We start from the raw sequence: 24,753 nt of genomic DNA, 5'->3' as shown, positions 1-24,753 counted from the left end.
CATCATGGTACGTGTTTCTGTCTGGATTACGGTTTTCTCTGGGTATATGCCCAGTAGTGGGATTGCTGGGTCATATGGTAGTTCCATTTTTAGTTTTTTAAGGAACCTCCAAACTGTTTTCCATAGTGGCTGTACCAACTTACATTCCCACCAACAGTGCAGGAGGGTTCCCTTTTCTCCACACCTTCTCCAGCATTTACTGTTTCTAGATTTTTTGATGATGAAGGCCAAACTCAAACGATACCTTGAACACCAGACTGAAGTCGAGTGTGGACTGTCCTGGAGATGAGGGCACTATTGAAACATTTAGCAAGAAGCATTAGGTATTAAAGTATAACTTGATCAGGAGAAAAGAGAACACTTAGGATACTCTCATCTCTACCCTGATTCTCTAGCTCTGAACACTTCCCCATTCATTTACAAACAAGGCAGTGACTGCTGGGCAGCTTGTTTGACACACTATCACTTCCATTTCTCAAGTTTTAAAAACTATTATTACTGACATTATAATTGTCACTTTCTGACATTAGCATGAGAATTACATGCAAGTAAAAACGACATTAATGGTTGACTTATTCTATATCCAAACAACCAGGCCCCAAGTCCCACTGACTTTTCTTAGATATGTAAAACAATACTGCTCAAAAAAGCCCTTCAATGACCCCCCCTATAGAATGAAGATCAAGCTACTTCGCACAGCATTCAAGGTTTTCCATGAACTGCCTCTGCCTCTCTTTCTAGTTTTCTCCCTTATTGGACATACCCTGTAGGCTAAACCCCTGATAAGCTAAGTGACTCATGGTTTGGCTCAAAACCCCCAAATCTTTGCATTCTTCTTGTCATTATTCCTGTGTCTTATTCAGCTTCATGCCTTCAGCACTCAAAAGACACACGTTTGTGGCTGACCAAATAGGTCCTTACATTTGCACAGTAGAGTTCAGTGCTTTGAATACATTATCACACTCTTCCCCAAACAATCCTGCGATGTAGATGATTTCATATTATTTTATAAAAGAGAAAAATAGATTTAGAGACACTGAAATGACTTGGCAAGATCAAAAGTGTTCAAGTGACAGAGCATTCCCTTTCAGTATGCTGTATACATGGTATCCAGAAACGTGGGGAGAAATTCACTTAGAAGTAACAGAAGAATCTACTGGATATTAGGAATGAAAAGTCAGAAGTCACAAACCACAAATTAAACTGTAGTTTTAAATTTAAGTAATCGGCAGAGTAGAACAGCTTACTTACTAATTTGGTGCTATCGACGTGCATGGAAGTTGGTGAACTTGTTAAAACACAGCAACAGGACTTCCTAGGTGGCGCAGTGGTTAAGAATCCGCCTGACAATGCAGAGGTCACGGGTTCGATCCCAGCTCCAGGAAGATCCCACATGCCACGGAGCAACTAAGCCCGTGTGCCAAAAAAAAAAAAAAAAAACACAGCAACAACCTATTCCCTATCTACCTTTTGAGGACACAACTGAGAACCAAGAATCAAAAAGACGTTCACTCACCTCAGTTGCGGTTAAGTCTACCGTTAATGCACCTTATTGAAATGCTCCTGATCTCAAAGCATATTTCCTCTTAGTTTCAATGCATTTCTAAAAAGCTTGGTTATGACAAACACAATGAAAGGCCAGATGTTCTGTCTGTTGCTGTATCCCCAGTCCTGGAACACTGCACGGCATGTAGTAGCTGCTCAACATTTACTCTGCAACTTGTTTCAGGTGCTGTAGAATTAGTGCTTTCTATCCACATTGCTAAAATGGTCGGATGTTGACTACATCTTGATTTAGCCACCACACAAGGATTCCCTGCTGCTGGGCCCAGCTATCACTTAGGTCTCCCTTGGGCTGAAAAATCCAAGATAAAAACCCTCCCTTGGGCTTCTCTGTGGTGATGTTTCATACTTCTAAACTAGAAGACAGGAAGGCAGTTAAGGCACCAAATGATGGCCAAACTTAACCTTTAAGACAAAATTTACAGATCTGGTGGGGTTCTCAGACACATGGGTATTGTAGTTTTGTGAAGCCAATACTCAAGTGTGTGATGTTAAGACCCCTACCTCCAAAGTTCTAGTCTTCAAGCATGTCAGCTCTTCCTATTCTGTCAAACACTACATTCTATACATCAAATACATAAGTAGCAGAGTCTAACAGAGAGAAAAGACTTGAGAGTCACTCAGTAGGCTTGGAACCCTGGCCCGTTTCCTTATCTTTACCATATGGTGGTACCACCAACTACCACCACCACCAACCATCACCACTGCCACCCAGCATGTTGTAAGGGGAGAAGTTAGATAAAACGCAGGCAAGGTGTGTGGTACACGTAACGGAGACATCCTCATTTAGCACCTCAACAATCCTAAAGCCTGGGTGATGGGAAAATCCTAGTTGGGCATCTTTTAGTAACCTCAAAGATCTTTAAGATTTATTCCAGCACTGAACTCAAAGAATTCTTTGGAGGAGAACAAAGAGGCCAAAAAAAGTAGTTTCACTTTATATTTGTTTAACGCTATTCAAAGTATACAGACATAGAGGGTTCACAAAAAATTTTTTTAATGGAAAGACAATGCACATGCCAACAGTATGAGTCCTCTGGTGATCTAGTTCCAACAATGACAAGAAAACCTGGAAGACACTATAAAAACAATTCAATTGGAGATAGCTAGTTAGAACCACACCTTATTAACAGGTTATATTCCAAAGTCAAGCCTAAGGCAAAAGCTGCAGGAAGTTAAAACTGCTCTTGAAAAACTTCTTAAAAGCGTGCCATGAGGACAATACAGATTTCTCTGTCAATAAACCCAACACAACAGCCAGACTGTCTCTCCAGCATCCCATGAGATTAAGCAGTTGGCTTGTTTCTCAAGTCATATTGTTTGGATGGTATGTCTCTTTGAACACCAGGAGAGATATATGCTCAGTGCCTTTCAACGTGGAGGAAACCAACGACCGAGTGGACTGCAGATCTGCACTTCTCACGGTGGTTCTAGGATGTAAATTCCCTGAGTGTAACAAGTGGAGCTGGCCATATTATTTAAATAAATGAGGGATGATTTATTTACGGTTAAATGCATATAGCTAAATTTTATGTGTGTATGACCGGCACTGTGCTTTTCATTTTAGAAACACCCAGCTGCATGTGGCTTCACTCTCTAGCAACTGAAAAAAAAACTTTTGGACCAGGGTCCATAGTAAAAAATAAAATTAAAAAAAAAAATCATTTAAAATTGTAACATACATACACATATATATGTAAAAAAACTCACAAAAATTTACCTTTATTACATCCTATGTATTTGATGTATTCCAGTCTGTTCTATTTTGTTAAAATTTTTTTAGGTCACAACTCAGTAGTTATCTTGATGCCCAACTGGGTTACAACCTATAGTTTGAAGAACACTGAACTGGAGTATCGCAAGCTTTCAACTACTCAATTACGTAGGGCAGTACCTGGGGGTTAAGAAAAACAATCAAGCAAGTACATTTGTCCATAATATTTTAATACTTTTCCACTTTTAAATACTGGTTTTAATTTTGTGATTGTAACATGGAAGATCCAACTTTATTATTTTTTTAAAAACATCATCAGGATCATAAAGCTATTTAGAATAGTTACACTCTACACACTCCCAAGGTACTTTAAAATGATTATGTTTTGAGCTTGTAGATGAACAATGACAATAATCCAAATACATCGTCTGTACAACTTGGATCAAATACTGGTGAAAGTGTTTAATTGGACAAACAACTGATAAGCTTAAAGATAACCAGCACAATTCCACAAGAGAACCAGCTCGGCCCAACTAAAATTTTCTCAATAGCAATTGACACTGATGTTGTAGAGGAGTACAAATTAGTTGATGAAACTGAACAAATGGGAACCCCATCCCTCCTTTTCCTTCTTTTGTATTCTTACATCCCTCCCAGTCATCCTCCTTTTTGGTCTGGCTACCCCCGTGGCGAACCCAAATCAACAGCTGCTATGATCACCTTTCACCTCAAAATCAGGAGCCCTGACTTCTAAGCAAAGCACTGTGCTCTCATGAACTGTACAGTGGGCACTCAGGGACAAAACCCCTCATTACCAATATCTTTCATGTTTCTATCACAGTACAAAAGAGTAACTGAGTAGAAAAGAGAGTAAAGTGATAATTATTTTTTTGCCTGGGGAAGAGAAGTAGGAAATAACTGCGGATGAGAAAACTCAGGTATATTCAGTATGTAGGAATTAGCCATATGGAAATAATTCTAGAGGGTCTGAATGCTGTCTAAAAGGCTAGTACCTCTCCAAATTCTGATCTCTTTTAAACTCCTTTCATGTTCCCCAACTCATTTCTAAACCTGGTTGGGCAGGATTAACCCGAGTGAAGTACCAGTGCAATTCTCTGAAAGTAAAATGTATCTTTTTCTTTTCTTTTTTTTAATACAAATATTTTCACTGTAATCATTTTATTTACAGAATAAATTGCAAAAGTATATCACTAACATTTAGTGCAAATGCAGCTAATGTAGATTTAGACACTGCTCTGTAAACTTTCCATACCTTTGTAAAATAAAATTATCCAATTTAGTCATGATAATTACCAGAAATGGCAAACAGAGAAACATTTATAATAGGCATAGAGAATTTTTTTTGAAGATTCCCATCAGTGGCTATCTGAATGAACCTTCCCTCCCCAATCCTCCCATACTCCCATCCCAGTCCCACAACTGATTGTAAAATAAAATACACATCTGAGGTATAAACTTTTCTTTTTTAAACATCACAATATAAAATGTTAACTGGTGATGTAGTAAACTGATAAGATAATTTGTCTTATTTGCCTTAACTAGCATTACCACCATATAGGCACTTTTCCACGTAGTCAAATTATGAACAGCATTTTTCTGTAATAAGGCATATTCCATGCACATCATTTAGAGAAAGGTAAATTAAAAAATAGAAAAGATCTATGGAGCATGAAATTTGCGTGCATGTAATGCAAGCATATGTTTTATATGTATTTTTCTCTCTGTACAGAATAATAAATACCACTATATCTGATGCAAGTAATTCACTTCCAGGATTGTGTATTAAGTGATCAGACTAATCCCATCATTAAATTATCACCTTGCATTTATCACTAAGACTCCATTACCATGTATGAAATATATACAGGACATGTTCCACATGACGTGACTTTCTGCTTTACAAAATGGGTCTGGTTTCTGTGTTTCTACAGAGATGAACAAGTCAGCAAAGCATCTACAAAATGCCTCTGATTTATGTAAGCACATTTGTGTACAAACACAATGAAGATTCTGAAGTGGGCAGTCATTTCTACTTCAATGAGTACCATTCTCTGCCTCAACTCCATGTATCAAGGTTTTTCAAAGGGGCCTAAAACTGAAAAGGTATTTTACATTTAACTTCTTACAGCAACTAAAGAAAGAACTTCAGTTTGAATCACATGGACTTCTTTACTGCCCCGCTGAAGTTTCTGATCAAGAGGCAAACAGCAGCGCTGCCCACATTTTCTATGCGTATCTCGCAACATGTCTTTTAAACTGACCCAAATTAGAACTAACAAACATACATGTTACTGAATACTAAAAATATTGAATCACATGTCAAACGCAAACAGCGAGATTTGCTGGAACAAGTGATACTGTATATCCTCTCACAAATTTCAGGAAAACATGAGCTCATTTTACTCTGACCGCTTTACCAGAAAGTAGTTTATAGCTCTTACAAGGCTGTACAGATGTCTCTGTTCGGAGGCAGGCAGAACCAACTTGGGAAGTACCAAATTGTGTTTGTAACAAACTGAAAAGAATCTGTAGCGCACAGTACACAACTAAAAATACAATAGAAATATAAAGATATCTGGAGGAAAAAAATACAGCTTTTCACTCTTTCTCCATCAGAACCAAGGTTCTTCATGGGAGTAAGACTACAGAAAAGGCGAAATCACAGGTTATTGACAGCCCTCGGTTATTAAGAGACACGTTACATGACAACATGAATTATTATAGAAATCAGCAGCAATGAATTCTATGATTATACAAAGCAAAAAAGTCAAAAAATTTTGGACACAGATTTGACTGTAGGCCTAAAAAAAGAACCCCATCCAGATATTTCGTGCACAGAAAGCACATGCCCCATGTGCGTCCAACTTTTGTGCTTTTCTTTTGTGCACAAAACCTGATACAACTGAGGATCTTAGGCCGAACAACAGTAAATTAAAAATTCTGAAAAAGTTTCCAAAAATTAAAGCATCAATACCTAGTTGTGATTCAAAGTGGGTTTGTTTTCTCTGCTAGGAGCAAGCAAATAAAAATATAGCCATATACATGTAATTTCACATGTATTTATAGTTATATGCTGAGCAGGGAGATCTAGCAGAAGACAGCTAGTGTTAAGATGTTCAGCTTTGCTACTGCAGTATTTCTTCACTTTTGTACACAAGGCCAAGGTGTTGGGCCATAGACAAGGCTATAGATCCTATGTTCCAGCGTTGAGCATTCAATTTTGTTTTTTACTTTTTTTTCCTCCAACATGGAATGTCATACAGCCTTGCTTCAGTCACTGTAGGAAAGAAAATGACAAGTAAACATTCAGCACTATATTATTACTAACAGCTGCAGGACTACCAGAACAGACTCCTCCTACCTTCTGAACTCACGGAATGTACAGAATCCCTATTAAAGTTTATATTTTAAGGACTTTTCACCTTTAAGGATAGAAAATTATTAACTTTACATATTTAAAACTTATCAGGAAGGAATAGAAGGTATAAGAAACCTTTTGAAAGATATAAAAAATTAAAAAGGGCCACGTGCTACGGGAAGCAAAGAGGGAACCAAGTAGAGGTCTCTGGATCTGTACCCCACAAACTGGAATTTCCTTATTAGTGTAATAAAAACTATGCTATACAATATCATTTATTAAGAACTTTAAAAATTTACTTAGGCTGTGGGAAAGAGGTCTACGTTATCTTAAGAAATACTTTGTCAAATAAGTTTTAGAGTTTTGACTGAGTTTTAAGTATCTTTGGGCCTCATTAATTCTTCATGGTATTTCTCTAAAGATGATACTATTGAAGGTTACTATTTCTTCATCACCAAAATTAAGAACGTTAGCTTTCCTAAGGTTTCAATGCTAGGATCCACTTCATACATACATCTTCCAAAATTATTATAAAACAAATAATACGTTTAGGTAAATGAAGATTTACTTTAGATAAATGAAAATTTGGTTCTCTGTCAGAAAGAAACTCAATTTGGACTCAAAGGCCAGAGCTAAGTTTTGGCCAGTGAGTCTTTTCCGCTCTATCTTTACACGTCCACAAACAATGCTACCACCTCCTTCCCCTAAGATGAATTCTTTTGCAAGGATTTCAGCTCCTTCCCTCTAGGTCCACAAAAGAAGAATGTGTACACTTGTGGGAGCACACACAGTCAGTCAATAAAACAATGCCCCAAATCCAACAGTTTAGAGGCAAATGCTATGAATATGTTAGCATGTATTTTGCAAATATTTTCAAAATTATTCTTTTCGTCGTTGAGAGCATGTTCTATTACATAACTGCATTCTGACTTCTTTTGCTTAATATACAGTTATATTTTCTGCCCTTCTATGCAAGGCTGAAGGCAGAGGTGAAGAAGAGGGAAAACAGATATAGCTGCAAACTTGGTCTTGCTTCAAGCAAAGAGCAATTCTTTAGAAATCTTAAGGCTGGGGGAAGAGACACCCAGCTAAAGTAAGGTGACAAGCCTGCTGCCATCATGTGGCATCAGACATTTGGTGTATGTGATAAATACAATGCAGTGACAGAATCACTAAGAAATTATGTGTCCAGATCGAGCCATAACAATTCTGAAGTACGACAGATTCTAAAAATAGTGCATTTAGGCAGTGCACTTATGCTTTAAGAGAATCCCTCAAAGGTCAGGCTTTGTCCCAAACGCTAACCACTCAGAGAAGTAAGACCAGAACTTGTTTAACATTTTCATTTAACTTGTTTTCCTGGGAAAAGCTACATATCTGGGAAATCAATGCAATAACCCTTGTGTTAGTGTCTGAAAATAAATTTAGCCTTTGAGTTTTTTTTTTTTAAAGAAATAACACACTATAAACAGTATCAGGAACCAGACTTAATTAAAAGTATAAGTCACTACAGCTGACCCTTGAACAACATGGGTTTGAACTGCGCAAATCCAACTATATGCAAATTCTTTTCAGTACTACACAATCTGGGGTTGGTTGAATCCTAGGATGCAGAGGCACCTAGGCTGTGGAGGGCAGACTGTATATCATACTCGATTTTCATCTGTGCAGAGGGCCAGTGTCCCTAACCCCCATGATGCTTATGGGTCAACTATATATGGTTATTAACTGTATTATTTTTATCTAAAGAATCTGATTCAAGAATATAAATTTCTCAGCCAATGATTTAACGTGAGCATGAGAGGATGTTCATGTATACTTACTGCGTGTGAATTATACTTCGGTAATATCTATTACAAATTTAAATATTAACACTCAGAGAGTTTCATAGAAATAGAATTATACAAATGGTTCTCAAATGGATGAAAAGATGCTCAAACACATTTGTAAAAACAAGAGGACCACAATTTTTTTTTTGGCCATTCCATGTGGCTTGTGGAATCTCAGTTCCCTGACCAGGGACTGATCATAGGCCAGGGCAGTGAAAGCCCTTAGAATCCTAACCACTACGCCACCAGGGAACTCCCAACAGGGCTACAATTTAAGCTACACTAGGAGAGTATTTTCCCCCTATTAAGTTGGAAAAAATCAGAAAGTTTTATTTCATACACTGTGTATGAGAGGGACAGAGAAACAAGCACTCCCAACACGTTCCTGCTGGTGAGATGGTAAATTAACATGACCTCCACAGAGGGCAATATCTAAATTACAAATGCATAAGCCCCCCAGAAGTGCCAGCAGTGTCACATCTAGAAAATTACCCACATACAAAATGACATTTGGATATGACTGCAATACTGTGTGCTCAAGCAAAAATTAGAAACAACTTTAACATCTACAAATGGAGAATTGGTTAGATAAATTATGTACATGCATACAATGGGGTTCTACAGAGCCATAAAAAAGAATAAAGCAGCTCTGCACCAATATGGAAAGACCTTCAAGATAAAGCATATGAAGAAGCAAGATGCAGAACCCTGTGGATAGTATGCGACCTTTTATCAATAACAATAAAAGTGTTACATGTGGGAGGAGTATAATGGTATTTGCTTACTCAGGTGAAAATAAAACATCTCTGGAAAAACACAAGAAACCACTAACAGTAGCGACACACTTTTGTATGTATATGTGTGTATGTCTGGGGGTGGGGGGTGGGGGGGTGCAAAACTGGATGATCAGGGGACAGGGGATAAATTTTACTGTGTATCTTTTCATATTTTTAACTTCTGAACCATGTTAACATATCACATATTTAAAAAAAAAAAGTAAAGATTTCAGCTCCTTGCACAAAGATATTCAGTGGGGCATTGACGGTAAAAATATGGAACCAACCAGACATTAACATGGGACAGCAGTTAATAAATTCTGCAACATTTATACAACAGGTGTTAAAAGAATGAGATGGTTTTATGTGTCTCATGTCTTTATATGGACTAATAGTCAATATATATTAAATAGAAAAAGCAAACTGCAAGACAATGCTTTGAAAAAAAAAGTCAAAGATATATGTCAATACATACATACAAGTCTGGAAGAATATACAACAAACCTAACAGTAATTTCTAGGAAGGGAGAAATATAGGGAATTTGTACTTCTGAAATGTTATAGTCCTATAATATTGAAATTTCCTTTAATTAAGCAGATATTATCTAACATAAGCAGAAAAAAATGAAAAATTAAGTTTTTAAAAGGCTATGAAAACTACAGTTCTTCACATCTAGGAGCATGATGTAACATAGAAACTACTCTCAACAATTAACTAACTTGTAACATCTGCAGAGCCATATTAGTCAAATAAAGTTTAAAAAAAAAAAAAGGATAACATATTTTTCAGTACCTGTTAATACTAGAACAAAATAGGTTTTCCTGCAGTTTTTTCTTGTACGTAGGAAGTAAAACGTTTTAGAAACTTTGGATATTCTCTCTTTGCCACTGCCCTTAACACTGAGGCTGGTGCCCATCCTCCAGGGTTTACTGTGAGATAAAGGAAAATGAAAAGTGTTAAGATAAGTTCTCCAAATACTCGTAAAGCACTCATTTTGTTCCTTTGCTTTTAAAAAATTCCTCACATTGAAACAGCATCTCTTAAAAGTCTTGACCACTCAGTCCTTAGTACCGTACTAACCACCAGATGAGAACAGATAACAAATAAGAAAGCATTTATTACTATTCTAAAATGTTCTCAGTTCCCTAAATTATATGCAAATATTAGTATAGCAACACTTCATGTTACTTAAGGCAGATTTATTCATTAAACTACTATAATCAAATAGTAACTTGCTCAGGCATATGTGTCTCTTTAAACATACTAGCAAGTGATGGCCTGTGTAAAGAAGGTCTGAAGACTTGATTAGAGGGACTCCAGTAACTACTGCAGGTAGCAAATGGATGTAGTGAGGAACCACAACGAGTGATGAACAAGGCTGTCCAGCAGTAGGCCAATGTGAAAAAGTCACTAGCAACTAAGCAAGGACCATGGAGCAAAAAGATTCAGAAAACCAAAAAGGCTGAGAACAAAAAAAAAGAACTGTTCACCTGAAACTAACAATATTTTACATCAACTATTATTTCCATTAAAAACAAAAAACTACACACCAAAACCAAAATTATAATGTAGAAAGGAGGAAGAAAACAATTTCCAGTAATCCAACTAAGCAACAATTCACTATTGACATTTTGTTATATTTCTTTCCAACTTTTCATACAGAGATTCTTTTCTTCTTTTGAAAATTATTCAAATGGTATTTTATATGCTTTTTCTCACCCCACTTAACATTATGTTGTAAACACTTTTCTAAGTCACTAAATGGTTTTTAAAAATTTGGAAAAAAAAGTGGTGTTAATTTCCTTTCTCACTGTTGCTTATATTCCTAATTACACATATATTCTATTAGGCAAATATCTAATAAAACGGTTCTTAAAACCAATAATATGTAACAGTCATCTGAAGACGAAGTTTAAAAATTTACCTATCCAGCCCCAGCTTCAGAAATTCTGATACAGTAGTTATTCAGTCATGTATATTTTGAAAGATTCCTGATAATTTTGATACACATCGCTCCAAATTAAAAATTACTAAATCTAAAGGATAAAAACTAAAAAGACATTTGTAAATGGTATTTGTCCAAACTGTCAGTTATCATGTAGATCATAAAAACATCTGTATTACCAAGTGGCAAAAACAAAATACATACCATTAGCTACATACGTAATCTTGCATAGAATGTTGTCCCTGCTAATCTCCTGGTTTCCCTCTGGTGGGCTTACCAAAGTTTGACAAATCATAGCAATATTTATTTTGGCACGGACACATCGATTGTTTAGCTGCCAAAACAAAAAATAAAAACAAAACATCAGTGTAGTAGGTATCCAGTATCTTGTAACCTCTTCTGGTCTAATTCCACATTAAGTTAACCAAAACCATAACTCATCAACATCTCCAACAAAATCTTAAAAGCACCAATAAAGAATACATGTCAAGCTGATATGACACCGGGAATGGTTTTCCCCCCTCTTAAGTAGTAAAAGGAGCTAAACCGAGGTAGAAACCAGAGGTTTTGCCAGTAGTTGATCATGGCTTGAGAGGCAACTGTGAGAAGTAGCCTACCTATATGACCCATTCAGCTGTCTCATGTGACCTCAGGAGGAAAGGAAAACAGCCCTGCTGGGTGTTCATGGCCATGACTGTTGCCCTCAGATAACACAATGGCTATACTCTTCCAAGAAGCCAACTTTAATAAAAAAAAATTTAAGAAGCACTTTCAAATCAATTCTCTCTGTATGTGTGGTGTGTTTATCACTTCTGCCCTGTGATGTATAGTCAGCTTTACATTGTACAATTAGACACATTTATACAGTGTACTTACAGGAGCACTGTTGTGATCCACAGAAAAATTACAAACTATCCAAGTTTCCGGGTCATTTTCAGTCAAGGCTGGTATCTTTCGAATGGCAGAAAGATATAATACATCCCGCTGGGAAGCAGGCCACACTCTCTGCGGAAGAAGTACAAATCTTTTGAAAATTTTAACTACTTTTTGTTTGGCCGCACCGTGCAGCATGCGGGATCTTGGTTCCCTGACCAGGGATAGAACCCACTCCCCCCTGCAGTGGAAGCACAGAATCTTAAACCACTGGACCGCCAGGGAAGTCCCAAAAATTCGAACTACTTTTTATTCATATATAATATGGAACTAACAAAGAAACAAATGTACAACTAATAAATGCCTTAGTTTAAGGTAACATCTGTCAAATTTTAAATGGAAAACACCCACCACAGGATTGATTACAAACACTGAGTTAATGGCTTTGCAGAACATACCAAAGGAATAATGTTCTGCTATTTTTTCTTTTTAAATTTGCTAATATATACGTAACATAAAATGCCATAATTAATATTTAAGTGTACAATTCAGTGGCCTTAACTATATTCACAATGTTAAGTAAATACCACCAGTATCTAGTTCTAAATGTCATCTCTCCCAACAGAAACTCTGTACCCATTAAGCAATCACTCCCCATTAGCCCTCCCACAGCCATTAGTCCACTTTTACTTAAGTACAGTATTTGAACCTCTGTTTCAACTGTTCAGAGCAAAGAATTTAAAAGCAAAGATTTTAGGGAAAGAAGATGTTCCTTTGATATCATAATCGTATTTGAAGAATTCTGAAAGCAGCAAGATTGAATCTTCCAACTTCATGGTATGCAAGAAAAAACATACGGTTGGAGTGATGTGGAACCTAGGTCTCTGAAAACTGGGACTATGTACTTTTAAACAAGAGAAAATATGCACAGAGTCTTTCCCAATTGCTGAATTTAATAAACAGCCAACAACTCAGTGTCAATATAACACAAATCATTTGCAAAGTGAAATGGTTCATCTTTTAAAGATACAAAATTTCATGAAGTTGATGAAAGCACTGCTGGGCATATATATGGAAGCCAATAATAAACGAAAATGTGGCCATATTAGAACTAATGGATGCAAGTCCACAAGGATGATGATAAGACAGAAATTTAAAGGGTGAGAATGACAAATATCAAGAGATGAGCAGCCCTCTAAGACCATATTATACAAGAAGCCAAATTTTTTTAAAGAGAAAGATGTTGTATAGTTATTGGATTTTGTTGGAAAAATTATGCCAGGACAATTCATCTATTCAAATAATTACAATTGTAACTTAAATTCTGTTACATATAAAATACATTTTAGTAATTTTTAGTTTTATTTTCCCAGAAATAATCCTAATATACCTATATAGGCCTCCCCTCCATCTACTATTTACCAAGTTAAATACTTTCAGCAGACCATTTTCCAGGATCAGTTATCTTCAGAGAATAAGAGTCTTCTGATTCTAAATGATTCGTCACTTATTTTCACTGCAAATTACAGGGTGACTAAAATTTTAAAGTCTACTAAATTTCAGACTTCACTTTAGACCCCCCTAAATTAGTAGGCTGAAACAGAATCTTCATTGTTACACATTTCTTGAGTAGCTGTCACATTTCTAAAACAAATAGGTCATAGTCATTTAATAAAAGATACCTCAGATGACAAGACTGAACTCAAGAAATACATAGCAAACCTGAAATATTTTCAAATATTCAGCTCAATTAAAAATTATTTTAAAAAAGAAAAATGTAAGTACTTACCGAATTATCATGTTTCTTATATAACATATGATATTGCTTTTGGTGGATCTCTCCAAAATTTTAATTTATTTTATTATTGTTTATTCAATATAATATTTGGCAATTTTCAGAAAGCAAACAGAAGCAGAATAAGGTAAGAGAAATATTCTATAATTTAAATATCTAGATCAACAGAGGAAGAACTGAAGTAAAAGGGAACCAATTTAAATGACAATGCTTCTTTGTGCTCTCATGTATGACCAACCTCTCAATAGCTGATGCTCAGCAATTTTCTCTTGACGTCAGATAACTCACTTAGATCACCTTCACTTCTGAGTCTTAACAGAGACTAATAACATAATTTTCATCTCCCTATTATTGTCACAGGAAACTGATTCACTTTCATATTTGGTAACTCAATTATCTCCTCTAGAGACTAGATGCTAGAAAAACATTTAAATGGATTTCAGTACTTTCCTTTCCAGACTTAGAGTGTGCATAATTAACTGTACATCTTTATCAAACACACTGTTTCTGGATATTTCTCAGATTCTTCTTTGCACCCATTTCTGCTTTAAATGAAATGATATACCTTTCAAATACACGAAATTAATGAATTATTAACTGTCTTTGAATCTTTGTGACACTTAGTTTCCTGCCAAATTTTACTTTAGAGAATTTATATGTCTCTGTTCGAACTACGCTGGAATCCTTTTGGGATTAAAAGATATTTACCTTGTGCGTTTGATAAATGATGATTGCATTATCAGCTAATGTTTCCACCACATGAAAGTTTTCTATAGTTGCTGCAATGAAGAGAAAATGTCAGTAGTCAAAAAGATATATTATCTTTTTCTAGAATGTGATTAATTCACTTATATTGAAAGTCAATTACAATGGACATTACAGTAAAATGAACAGGATCCTGCCCTACCTAGGCTAAGTTTAAATGGAAAGCAGTTAGTATTTGGTATCAGGGCTATAGATGGTGGCTGAGACCTAAGCACCAGGAAATCTCATTTTCTTGAGCTCAGGATCTAGCTTCCATTGCAAGAAAGCAATTCTAATCGCCACTTCATTACTAGGGCACAAATTACTCCCTAACACTATGGCCCCTCCCCTTCCTATAATCCTTAATTTATTTAACCTGAACAAGCTGTTCTGTTTAGGTTTAGGTGACAATGTTTGTGAAGAGTGTCAAACTGCCATGGATAAACATGTGGTCCCAAAGTACCCATATTTATAAAATTTGATGACTGAGGGCAACACATACACACACCCACCCACACACCCACCCACCCACCCACCCAATAACGCTAAACAAACCACAGCAGGATTCATCTACAATTTATCATGGAAACAAAACAATCTAGGAAAAGAAAAGATGATAAAACAGAAACATTTTATTTTAGTCCTGGCTTTTCCATTAACTAGTTCTGTGGTCTTTGACAAGTCACTTGAGCGATCTGAATTTTACTTTATTACCTACCTGTCACACAGGGTTACTGAGGTAGTGGATCAAATGCTATAATTTACTGAGAAGCATTTTGTACAGTGAAAAGCTTTATTTAAATGTAAGGTATTATCAGTCCCCTATATGATTCTCCATTTCTATACTGACTTTGTACACTATAGATCAGATGTAGAAAACCAGGTTAGATTTGGTATTAAATTCAAAATAATAATTTTATCAAAATATATTAACAATGGCAGCTTACTTTCCCAATCATTGCGAACATCAACATTCCAGAAGTAATTGCAGACCTCATGTCCTGTAACACCTTTAACTGCATGGGTAGCTTTCAAAGGATCCAGAACAATCCCGTTTTCTTCTACTTCTCTTCTGTATACCTAGAGGATATATTTTAAAACATGTTTAAAAAAAAAAAAAAACTCTGAAAGTACAAATTTGAAAACATGTTTTAAAATTTAGCTGCTTTTTAGAATTTTATGTATGAAAATACACTTATGGAACATAAATATTCTGCCAAAAGAAAGTTTAAAATTTCAAATTATTAACACACAAAAATATTTAAAACTACAAATCCAAGATAAACACCAACTCTGAAAAATAGGCATATGTGATGAATGACTAAATTACTGTGAATTGTTGAAAAAGTAAATATATCAATTTAAATTAGGCATTATTTACTGAACATTCTCAAAGACCATTCAACATGGCTAAGAAGGCCAGATAAAGCTGGTTAGAACATAATCTCCTTAGGGATACTGATTTAAGGTAGTTCTGTTCAAGTCTGTATCCCCAGCATCTAGAATAGTATCTGAAACACAGTAGGCACTCAATTATTTGTTGAACTCATGATGGAAAGCTAAAATTGCATAAAGATCAATGATATCTTGCTTTTAAATACTGAGGTTGCATACCTAAAGGTCTATCTTGCTTTAAATATTGAGACTATATACATAAACTGCTGAACATAATTAATTACTTCAAAATTATAGATGGTTTCCTACTTTAGACAGCTCTGTAATAAGTTCTTTTGAAAAATGAATAAACATATGTTATCACAGCTCTCAATTTATGGAGTGCCTACGGGGCCAGACACTGTTAGGCATTTCACATAATTTCTCTTTTACAATCTCTCTCTCCAAAGTACCTTTCCTTACATACTTATTTATTCTTGTTACTAGGATTGTTATTTTCCCAGTCACTGAAACTGGAAACTCTACACTTTTGATTCCTTCCCTCACATTTCATACAGCTATTAAGCTTATTACTAATCTTCTATAAGACATCCAAAAGCTTGACTTTTCTACTACTGGATACCTTTTTTAGGTAGGTTTTCATCACCTCCTACCTGACTCAAGTGGTTTTCTTGGTCTCTAGTTTCACCCCATCAGCCTACTCCTCCAAAAATGTTACTTTGTGTACAATGGCTAGCCTACTGCTACAGACAACAGAAAATTCTGTTTAGTGGGTTATTTTATACTCCCCATAATTCAGTCCCAATTTCTCTCTCTCTAGTGTTGTAGGAACATGTTTTCTCTACCACTCACTCCACGTGGAGGACCTTCACCTAAACTATCGCTTCATCTAAGCTATCTCAACTATCTAAACTATCGCTTCACCTAAACTATCGCTTCACCCTTTCACTTCCTTCTCCCTGGGGGGAAAGAGGGACATTTGAATGGTGAGCACAGGAGGAGGACTAGAGGGGCTTGGCTCAACCCCTTCTCCTGTGGACAGGATGTATGCTGGTCTGCTTTTGGGGCTTGCTCTTGTGGGGGAAGGCCCGTGACTAGCCAGCTATGTCAGAAATACTGTGTTTAATTCTGGGGTAACAAATTAGCAAGACCTCAGGGCAGCTGGTCTTCATGTTCTCCAATCAGCTTAACAGAATTACAACTAAAATCCTGGCATCTCATTTGCCTGTTTCCTCTATCTTCTTCCTTAATTTGTTTCCTATTCAGGAGGAGAGGAAATTCCAACATCTAACACTGTGTCTCATTTGCTAGAATAATTCTGGCCAAAAGTCTATACAACACTCCTGAATACAAAATTTGCTTTCAAGTTTTTGCTCATATTTCTTTTATAAAATGCCCTCACCTCTCCTTTGTCATAATCTTGTTTCCATTTCTAGATATAGTTCAAACGCTCCTCAATGTAAAACAATCTGTCTCAAATCAGAGATCTCTTTCTTTTCCAGCTTTTCTCCACTGTTCACCTGTACTTGTCATTCACTGTTATCCCATGGAGCTAAGTAACTGTCTCTTTTAAATGCCAATATCCTCTTTCTCCAACCAAAGTTTCAGCTTGGAAGGAGTCTTATTAAACATCTATTTATCTTTAGCACAGTGCCTTGGGCATGAGGTAATCCAAAATTCAATGCTGCTGCTCCTTTTTAACCCAGCTCTCAATCTCTTGTTTCTTGCTCTGTCTTTTGTGTTTAGGGATGTGAGCAAGATTAGCTAACTAATGTTCAAATAGCAAAAAAAGATGCAGTGAGAGAAAGAACAAGAAGTGAGGTACAGACCTAAGAGGGAAAAAAGTGACATCTGGGCACAACATTTAGTATATTAAAAAAGAGCCATCAGCAAATTGTGACCTATTCACATAGAAACCCCCAAACTATTTTCTCCATGGCATAAGCAAAACAGAATGATCCGTGCACAGATTTATATTATAATCATAAAGAAATTATGTAAAAGCTAAACCAGGGAAGCAAAAGGACATTTTATTTCTCAATATTTAGTGTTTCTTTGATCTTATATAATAATTTACTTAAAAGAAATTTCTAAATGCTCTCTTACTTATATCACTAGTAATATAGTAGGATTGCAACAGGGTTGCAATTAGCAATCTACAACACCACGCTGGGAATTACCTTCATTTCTCCTTCTTCTACAACCAACTGCCAATTGGCATCTCCACCTACATCTTGTAATGAATAAGTCATGTGGTTCTGCACCATCTCTTCAACCTCAAAAAGAAAAATAGAGCCATAAGAATCAACGTCCAGTTAATAGCTATGTCACAAGCTCTAAAACAGAATGGTATTCAGTTTACTTCAATTCAGAAATGATGTTCTTAGAAAGCTAAGCAACCAAATGTACAAAGGTTAGTAGGTTTTATACAGTGTTGAAGAGTTTTAGTCCACATTCCAGATAGCATATCCAGGTTAATGACAGGAAGGAGAAATTTAGGGAAGGAAGGTGCTTCACTTTAATAACGTATTGGCCTACTGTGCATCAAGTGACCAAAACAAGCATTTTCTGGAAAAAAGAATGATTCCTTTCTTTACCATAAAATGCATCCTTACAGAGATAATGCCTTAAAGCATAAAATCATGGAACATTAAGGGTAAAGGGGGCACAAAGAGACCATCTAGTCCAGTGTTCCTATATTTAAGACTACATAAAGATATTAGAAAGCTCATTATGTCAAGATTTCTCTACAAAAAGGTAAAAAAATTTTCGTTATTTCACTGATAAACTCCTTTTTTATCATGAATATAAGTCAACTGAAAAAATTACTAACTCCTCCATAAATCTGATTCCAATTTAGTTGTTCTAAATTCTTTTAGGGACAATGCTAATTATCATACATGTACATTATCGCCTTTTATTTACAGTTCATTCTTTGTACTAAATTTAAATTGCAACCTCTGCTTTTAACTATCAAATTACCCCTACACATCTTTTATAAGCAAATAAAGTCAAATAGTTCACACTCCCAGAATCCTGAATCAGATTTATTAGTAAGATTTCATTTAAGTGTTCTTTGGAAACCCTCCTAGTATGAAACATGTTTTAAAACAGAACTGAAGTGACAAAAAGACTGTCTCTAAGAGAACAGCACCTTAACTATCTATACATAGACACTTAACTTCTCAGTTCTATTTTCTGAACTTTTACTCATAATTTTGTTTTATATAATATTAAAAGAAGGCAGAAAAGAGTTGAAAAATATGCATATCATACTTCGATTTAAAGATTTATTCCTCAGTTTAACTACTTATTTTACATAAAGTCTATTGCATTCATTAGGGAAACAGAAGAACCAGGTTTACATGTATTTTGTTTGTTTGTTTGTTTGTTTTCTTTTTTGGCACACGGGCTTAGTTGCTCCGCGGCATGTGGGATCTTCCTGGAGCTGGGATCAAACCCGTGACCTCTGCATTGGCAGGCGGATTCTTAACCACTGCGCCACCAAGGAAGCCCGACATGTATTTTGAAATAAACACATTAATGGTTTAGGGACATAGCTCTTAAAATTATTCACCCTGGGGAATATAATTTTTCTACACAAAAGGATGTTATCAACATGGTATTGTGATGTGTACATCAAGTTTTCTGGATTTCAGAATGCATTTTTGGTTACTGAAAGCAGTTATGGCTTTAAGTGTCTCTTTAATTGGCAATGATCACTGGAAAAGTTTTTGATAAAAATGTTTATGCTGAAATTCTACAATCTAGTTTTGTACTAAATAAACATTACATAATCTTATTTCTTTATTCATAATCTTTAATGTGAATGGTGTTGAGTTAGAGACTCGAAAGAAATTTTAAAACATGACTACTAGTACATCTATAATTTTATAAAGCCTTGATTAGAAAACAACTTCAGAAGCTAACTGGAAAGAACCTTTGTGCCTCTAAAATTCTGAAATCTGCTTTGAGAGGATAAGGATAACTAATGTAGGATTCCAAGCTACAAATACTACACACAAAACGTATCTTATTACCAAAAGAGGAAGAACAAAGAAAGTCCCAGTTAGTATGCACAAATAAAACCTCCACAGTAGCACTGGCTTGATTCATTTGTCTGTCAAAACGTGACTGAGAAAAGTTTTTTTTTCTTAATCATTTGTAGATCCCAAGATCTTAAAAATCTTCAGATCTGAATATGTATGTACTTTTTAGGTACGACACTGGGAGTTAAGAACACCTGTATTTATCATGAGATTAGAGGCAGAAAGAAATGTTTCCCCCAAACAGGCCCTACTTTAAGTGAATTATTTGTGCAAGAAGAATGTTAAGGATTTTACTCTGCTGAAAAACAGAGTTCTGTTTAAAACAACTTTAGTGTCATTTAGCTCTTTTGTTGAAAAATGTGCAGGTAATTGTGTTTCTGTTTAGATTATTCCTAAATTAGTTATTTCAAATGTTTGAAAAATGAGGTGTTTTTGATTTGTGTTTTGGTGCAAAAGAAACCAGATTCCACAAATATAAATTGATGGGAGGTAACTTAAGTTTGAAACAATGACCAGTAAATACATTTAATATCATCTTGCTAGACAGATGAAGAAACAGTATGCCTATTATAGTTCCACTGCATCTATGGAAAAGTTTTCAGTCTTCTGTCCTCATTTACTTCCTTAACAGGGCTTGAAAAAGTCCAAAAGAGAAACAAACAAGATGTATTTAGTATTGTGCTCCTAGGAAATTAATGAAACTAATGAAGTACCCAATTACTGTACTAACCATGTTTGCAAAGCCTTCATCAAGGAATCTTTGTCCATTATGGTATGGTATATATTATGGTATATTCCTCAAGGTAATAACATTAGGTTAAGTAGAAAGATGATACTGGTAAAATCTCACTATAATGAATTTTATGTTAAAGTATGCAGTAGTCAATGTTACTCTAGGGGCAATGACTTGGGCATTCGTGACCACACTCACATTTCAGATATAATCTTAAAGATGCTCTGTTTACTGTTTTCAGTTATGACTCTATATCAAAAATAAGTGGGAAACTAGGCACCAGTAATTGGATGACAAGAATAAACATATGCCAAATTTTCCACCTTATTAGGTTCAAAATTTGATTTACTAGAAAATAATATTAGAAACATCTATTACTTAAAAAAAAAAACCCTGAATTTTAGACAAAGAATAATTTCAGGAATCATGCCCTTGATTTTTTGCACTTTAAGTTGAAAATGACAAGCTGACACACACAGCATCCGCATACCAAATGAACTATGAAAAAACTTTTGATAAAGCCTATTTGAAATAAGAGGTGTTCACACTCCAATTCTTACCTTTTCTTTCACTTCACATTTGAATCACTCCGAATGCCATTTTAGAAGGCTAGATCTAACTGGATTTTTCTAACACTATTGACATAGAAACTTTAAAAGGAAATTGTCCTTTGATGGTACAAAAAAATTGTAATGAACAAAAGTCTCAGAAGGTCTCAAACAGAGCTTGGATCTCTTTTTTCTTATCCGTGTGAAAGGAATACAACTATGTTTATTGTTACAGAGTCATAAAGGGATCTGTTGGATACAATAATTTATTAATAACAAATTAACCGTGTACTGTTAACCCAAAAGAAAAATGGTCAAAGACATGAATAGTCAATTCACTGAAAAACTCAAATAGCCAAGAAGCAAAAATAACACTTTTACTCTATCAGATTGGCAAATATTAGCAGAATTATAATATTCAGTGTCAGTATAGCAAAAGAAAACTGACCTGGGAGTGTAGCTACTTCAACTTTTCTTTCTTTCTTTTTTTTTTTTAAATATTTATTTATTTGGTTGCACCGGGTCTTAGTTGCAGCAGGCAGGCTCCTTAGTTGTAGCACCTGGGCTCCTTAGTGGCATGTGAACTCTCAGTTGTGGCATGCATGTGGGATCTAGTTCTCGGACCAGGGATCGAATCCAGGTCCCCTGCATTGGGAGCACGGAGTCTTAACCATGCGCCACTAGAGAAGCCCCTAGTTCAACTTTTCTAATGAACAGTTTGGCAATAAGAATAATAATAATAAAAAAAACACTTGGCTGTATGCATGGGCTTTGCCCTAAAAATTCTACTTCTTGAAGTATATTCTAAGGAAATAACTGGATAAGTGTACGAAGATGTATATAAAAGGACGCTGTATATATAAGGATGCCCATGTAGCACATTTATTAAATAACAGAGACTAACTGAAAATAAACTAAATGTTCAATATTATGTGAGTAGGTAAATCTAGTATGCATATCCATACAATGGACAAGGAGATCTAGACCTATATTTACTGATGGGAAGATGGGCCTAATTATATGTGTGCTTTAAAAAAAAAAAAAACCTAGTTACAAAACAGTATATATAGAATTACCTACTTCGGTAGGAAAAAAAAAACAATTACTAAGGTGTGTGTAATTATCAATATGTGCCTGATTTTATTATTTATTTTAATGTACATATATATGAAAAAAGGATATGCATAAGAATACTAATAGTGATCTAGCATTTTAATTTTATTTACTCTATTTTCTAGTTCTGCTAAATTAGCATGTATTACTTATATTGATACAATAAAAAACAGCGGGGTGAAATAAATTATTACCACAACAATGTTACTATGGACACAAGTGGGAAAGAACTTTACACAGATTTGTTTTTGCAACAGTGATGCTCATCATATATTAACCTGCAGATGTACTATCCAGCCTGCGCATTTCTCTTTTCTCCCCCACCCCCAACTAAGGATGCTTTTTATTTCCCTTTGATTTCTGAGGTGACATCTTTAGATGGTAACTGTGTTATGGAAATAAATGTGGCCAAAAAGATCCATTTATAAATCTAAGTCCTTTCTACTTTTTGTACACTTTCGTTCACAGCTACTTCAATTCAAACATCTGTTCATTGGACAGATAAAGATTCATGTGCTGCTACTCATTTCCTAGTAGAGTTATATTTTATTTGAAGTAATTTTCAGGGCATCTCTCAGTCCTACACTTAATTATCCTAGTCAAGCAGGACTATGATCATTATTTCAACAAGAACAAAGCAGTTATGAGCCAAGACTTGTATGTACTGATATATGGCAAAGCCAAAGTAATCAACAGTTAACTGCCAGAGCCCAAGTCTGCTAATGACAACACACACTTCAGCAAGGACAATAAATACTTGAAGAACTCAGCGTTATTTTTCTTCATCTCCTCTTCTGGCATATAAAACAACAGAACAATCAAAAGCTCAAAAACAGAATCGGATTAATCATGAGCATCACACATGAGAAAAAAAAATTCTAGAAAGATTTTTCTCAACTTATATACAAAAGTTACACAAAAAATTAGGTAAAGAAGTAAGCTACAATTTGGCAGCCTTATAAAGATCTGGGCACCTGCCTCTCAGTGATATTTCACTTGTATCTGAAGGTTTTCAGCTGTTTTACGTATCTCTATAGTTAAGGCCCAGGTCTGAGTTCTGAAGCCCTAATTCTTAGTCACCTATCAGCGGCTCAAATTCTTTTCATTATCTCATTACATTTTCTTTAATTTATAGCATGTATATTTCTATATTTTAAGAGCATGTTGACCAGTACTGATGTCTTTTAGTTGTTACTTTATTATTTTAATGCAAGGTGGAGCTTAACAGAATAAACCAAAGTCTCACAGTATTATCCAGTTTGGTCTCTGATTTATTGTGAATATAAGTCACTATTTTAAAAACATGCATACATGAATAACCAAGAGGTAACAAATATTGTAATAAATCTGGCTAAGGGTAATTTTTGATGAGGAACTGATACATCTCTTTTTCAAAAATTTTCAAGGAGAGAAAAAGCTACAAAAGTCAGAAAAAAAATTTGAGTCAAACAATTTTGTTCTTTAGTACTTAGTTGAAAATTTTTTTTTGGAACACTGATAGAGAAAAATTTTTTATTGGAACACTCTGATAGAGAAAAAATAGATAGTTTTGATTAGCTCAAAGAAATAATACTAAAATGATAAAAGCTCACTTATTGAGCTCTTACTATATGCTGAATTCTAGCTCTATTATAGCCCTAGCTAGATGACAGAAGCAAAGCAACGAGGAGTTAGAAAAGTTGTCAAACGTCATCAGGATACTGGATTTAAACTTGGTCATTTTGACAAGAGAGTTCAGGTTCTTAACATACGATGACATACTGTAATCCAATAAAATGCAATCACCATAAAAATACAAAGTTGAATGACAAATATGTAAAGATTATAAAAAAATGTTTTTAACCTGATGCTGATGCTAAAAAAATATCCTTCCGCTGATATTCTGATTTTATTATGAGGGCAGAGACTGCAAGCATCCAGCTTCCTGTCCTAAATTCCTAAACCGTGCTGATACTAAATAATTTAAATCAATTTCCATAGATTTCTCATGTGGACAGGAATACTCATTTCCAAGGGTAATTTTTGCCTAAGGAAAACACAACCTGTTCAATAAAGCTTAGTATTATAATGATAATGAGACATTTTATTTAAAAAGTTATTCCCTGTTGAATATATTATGAGACATTTTAAATTATTAGAAGACTTGAACCCACTTCAATGCTATAACATATCCTATAGACAATGTCCACAAAAGTTGCTAAATCCTGTCTGAAGAAACAGATATCACAGGATAGTTAAAAACCAGGTACCTTCTATTCGTTTCAATTCAATTTGAAATCTTTCAGGAGCACCTCCT

The 24,753-nt window shown here is 35.2% G+C and overlaps 1 protein-coding gene across 3 annotated transcripts in view; it reads right to left on the bottom strand.

Annotated features, from left to right (window-relative positions):
- Nucleotides 1–3,486: 3,486 nt before the first annotated feature.
- CERT1 (ceramide transporter 1) overlaps nt 3,487–24,753 on the bottom strand; it is a 117,290-nt gene continuing 96,023 nt past the window's right edge. For all 3 annotated transcript variants that reach the window (XM_057740922.1, XM_057740930.1, XM_057740939.1), the window contains 7 exons: nt 18,195–18,290; nt 15,567–15,699; nt 14,584–14,654; nt 12,084–12,212; nt 11,412–11,541; nt 10,055–10,191; nt 3,487–6,575 (listed from right to left, as the gene is read on the bottom strand). In XM_057740922.1, coding sequence (XP_057596905.1) covers nt 10,064–10,191; nt 11,412–11,541; nt 12,084–12,212; nt 14,584–14,654; nt 15,567–15,699; nt 18,195–18,290 — 687 coding nt within the window. In that variant the 3' untranslated portion in view covers nt 3,487–6,575; nt 10,055–10,063. The remainder of the gene's footprint in view (nt 6,576–10,054; nt 10,192–11,411; nt 11,542–12,083; nt 12,213–14,583; nt 14,655–15,566; nt 15,700–18,194; nt 18,291–24,753) is intronic.

The sequence above is a fragment of the Hippopotamus amphibius genome, chromosome 1 (genome assembly GCF_030028045.1).
Source record: "Hippopotamus amphibius kiboko isolate mHipAmp2 chromosome 1, mHipAmp2.hap2, whole genome shotgun sequence".
NCBI classification, from domain to species: domain Eukaryota; kingdom Metazoa; phylum Chordata; class Mammalia; order Artiodactyla; family Hippopotamidae; genus Hippopotamus; species Hippopotamus amphibius.
The sequence above is the reverse complement of the archived record's forward strand: the minus strand, read 5'-3'. Positions and strand labels throughout refer to the sequence as shown.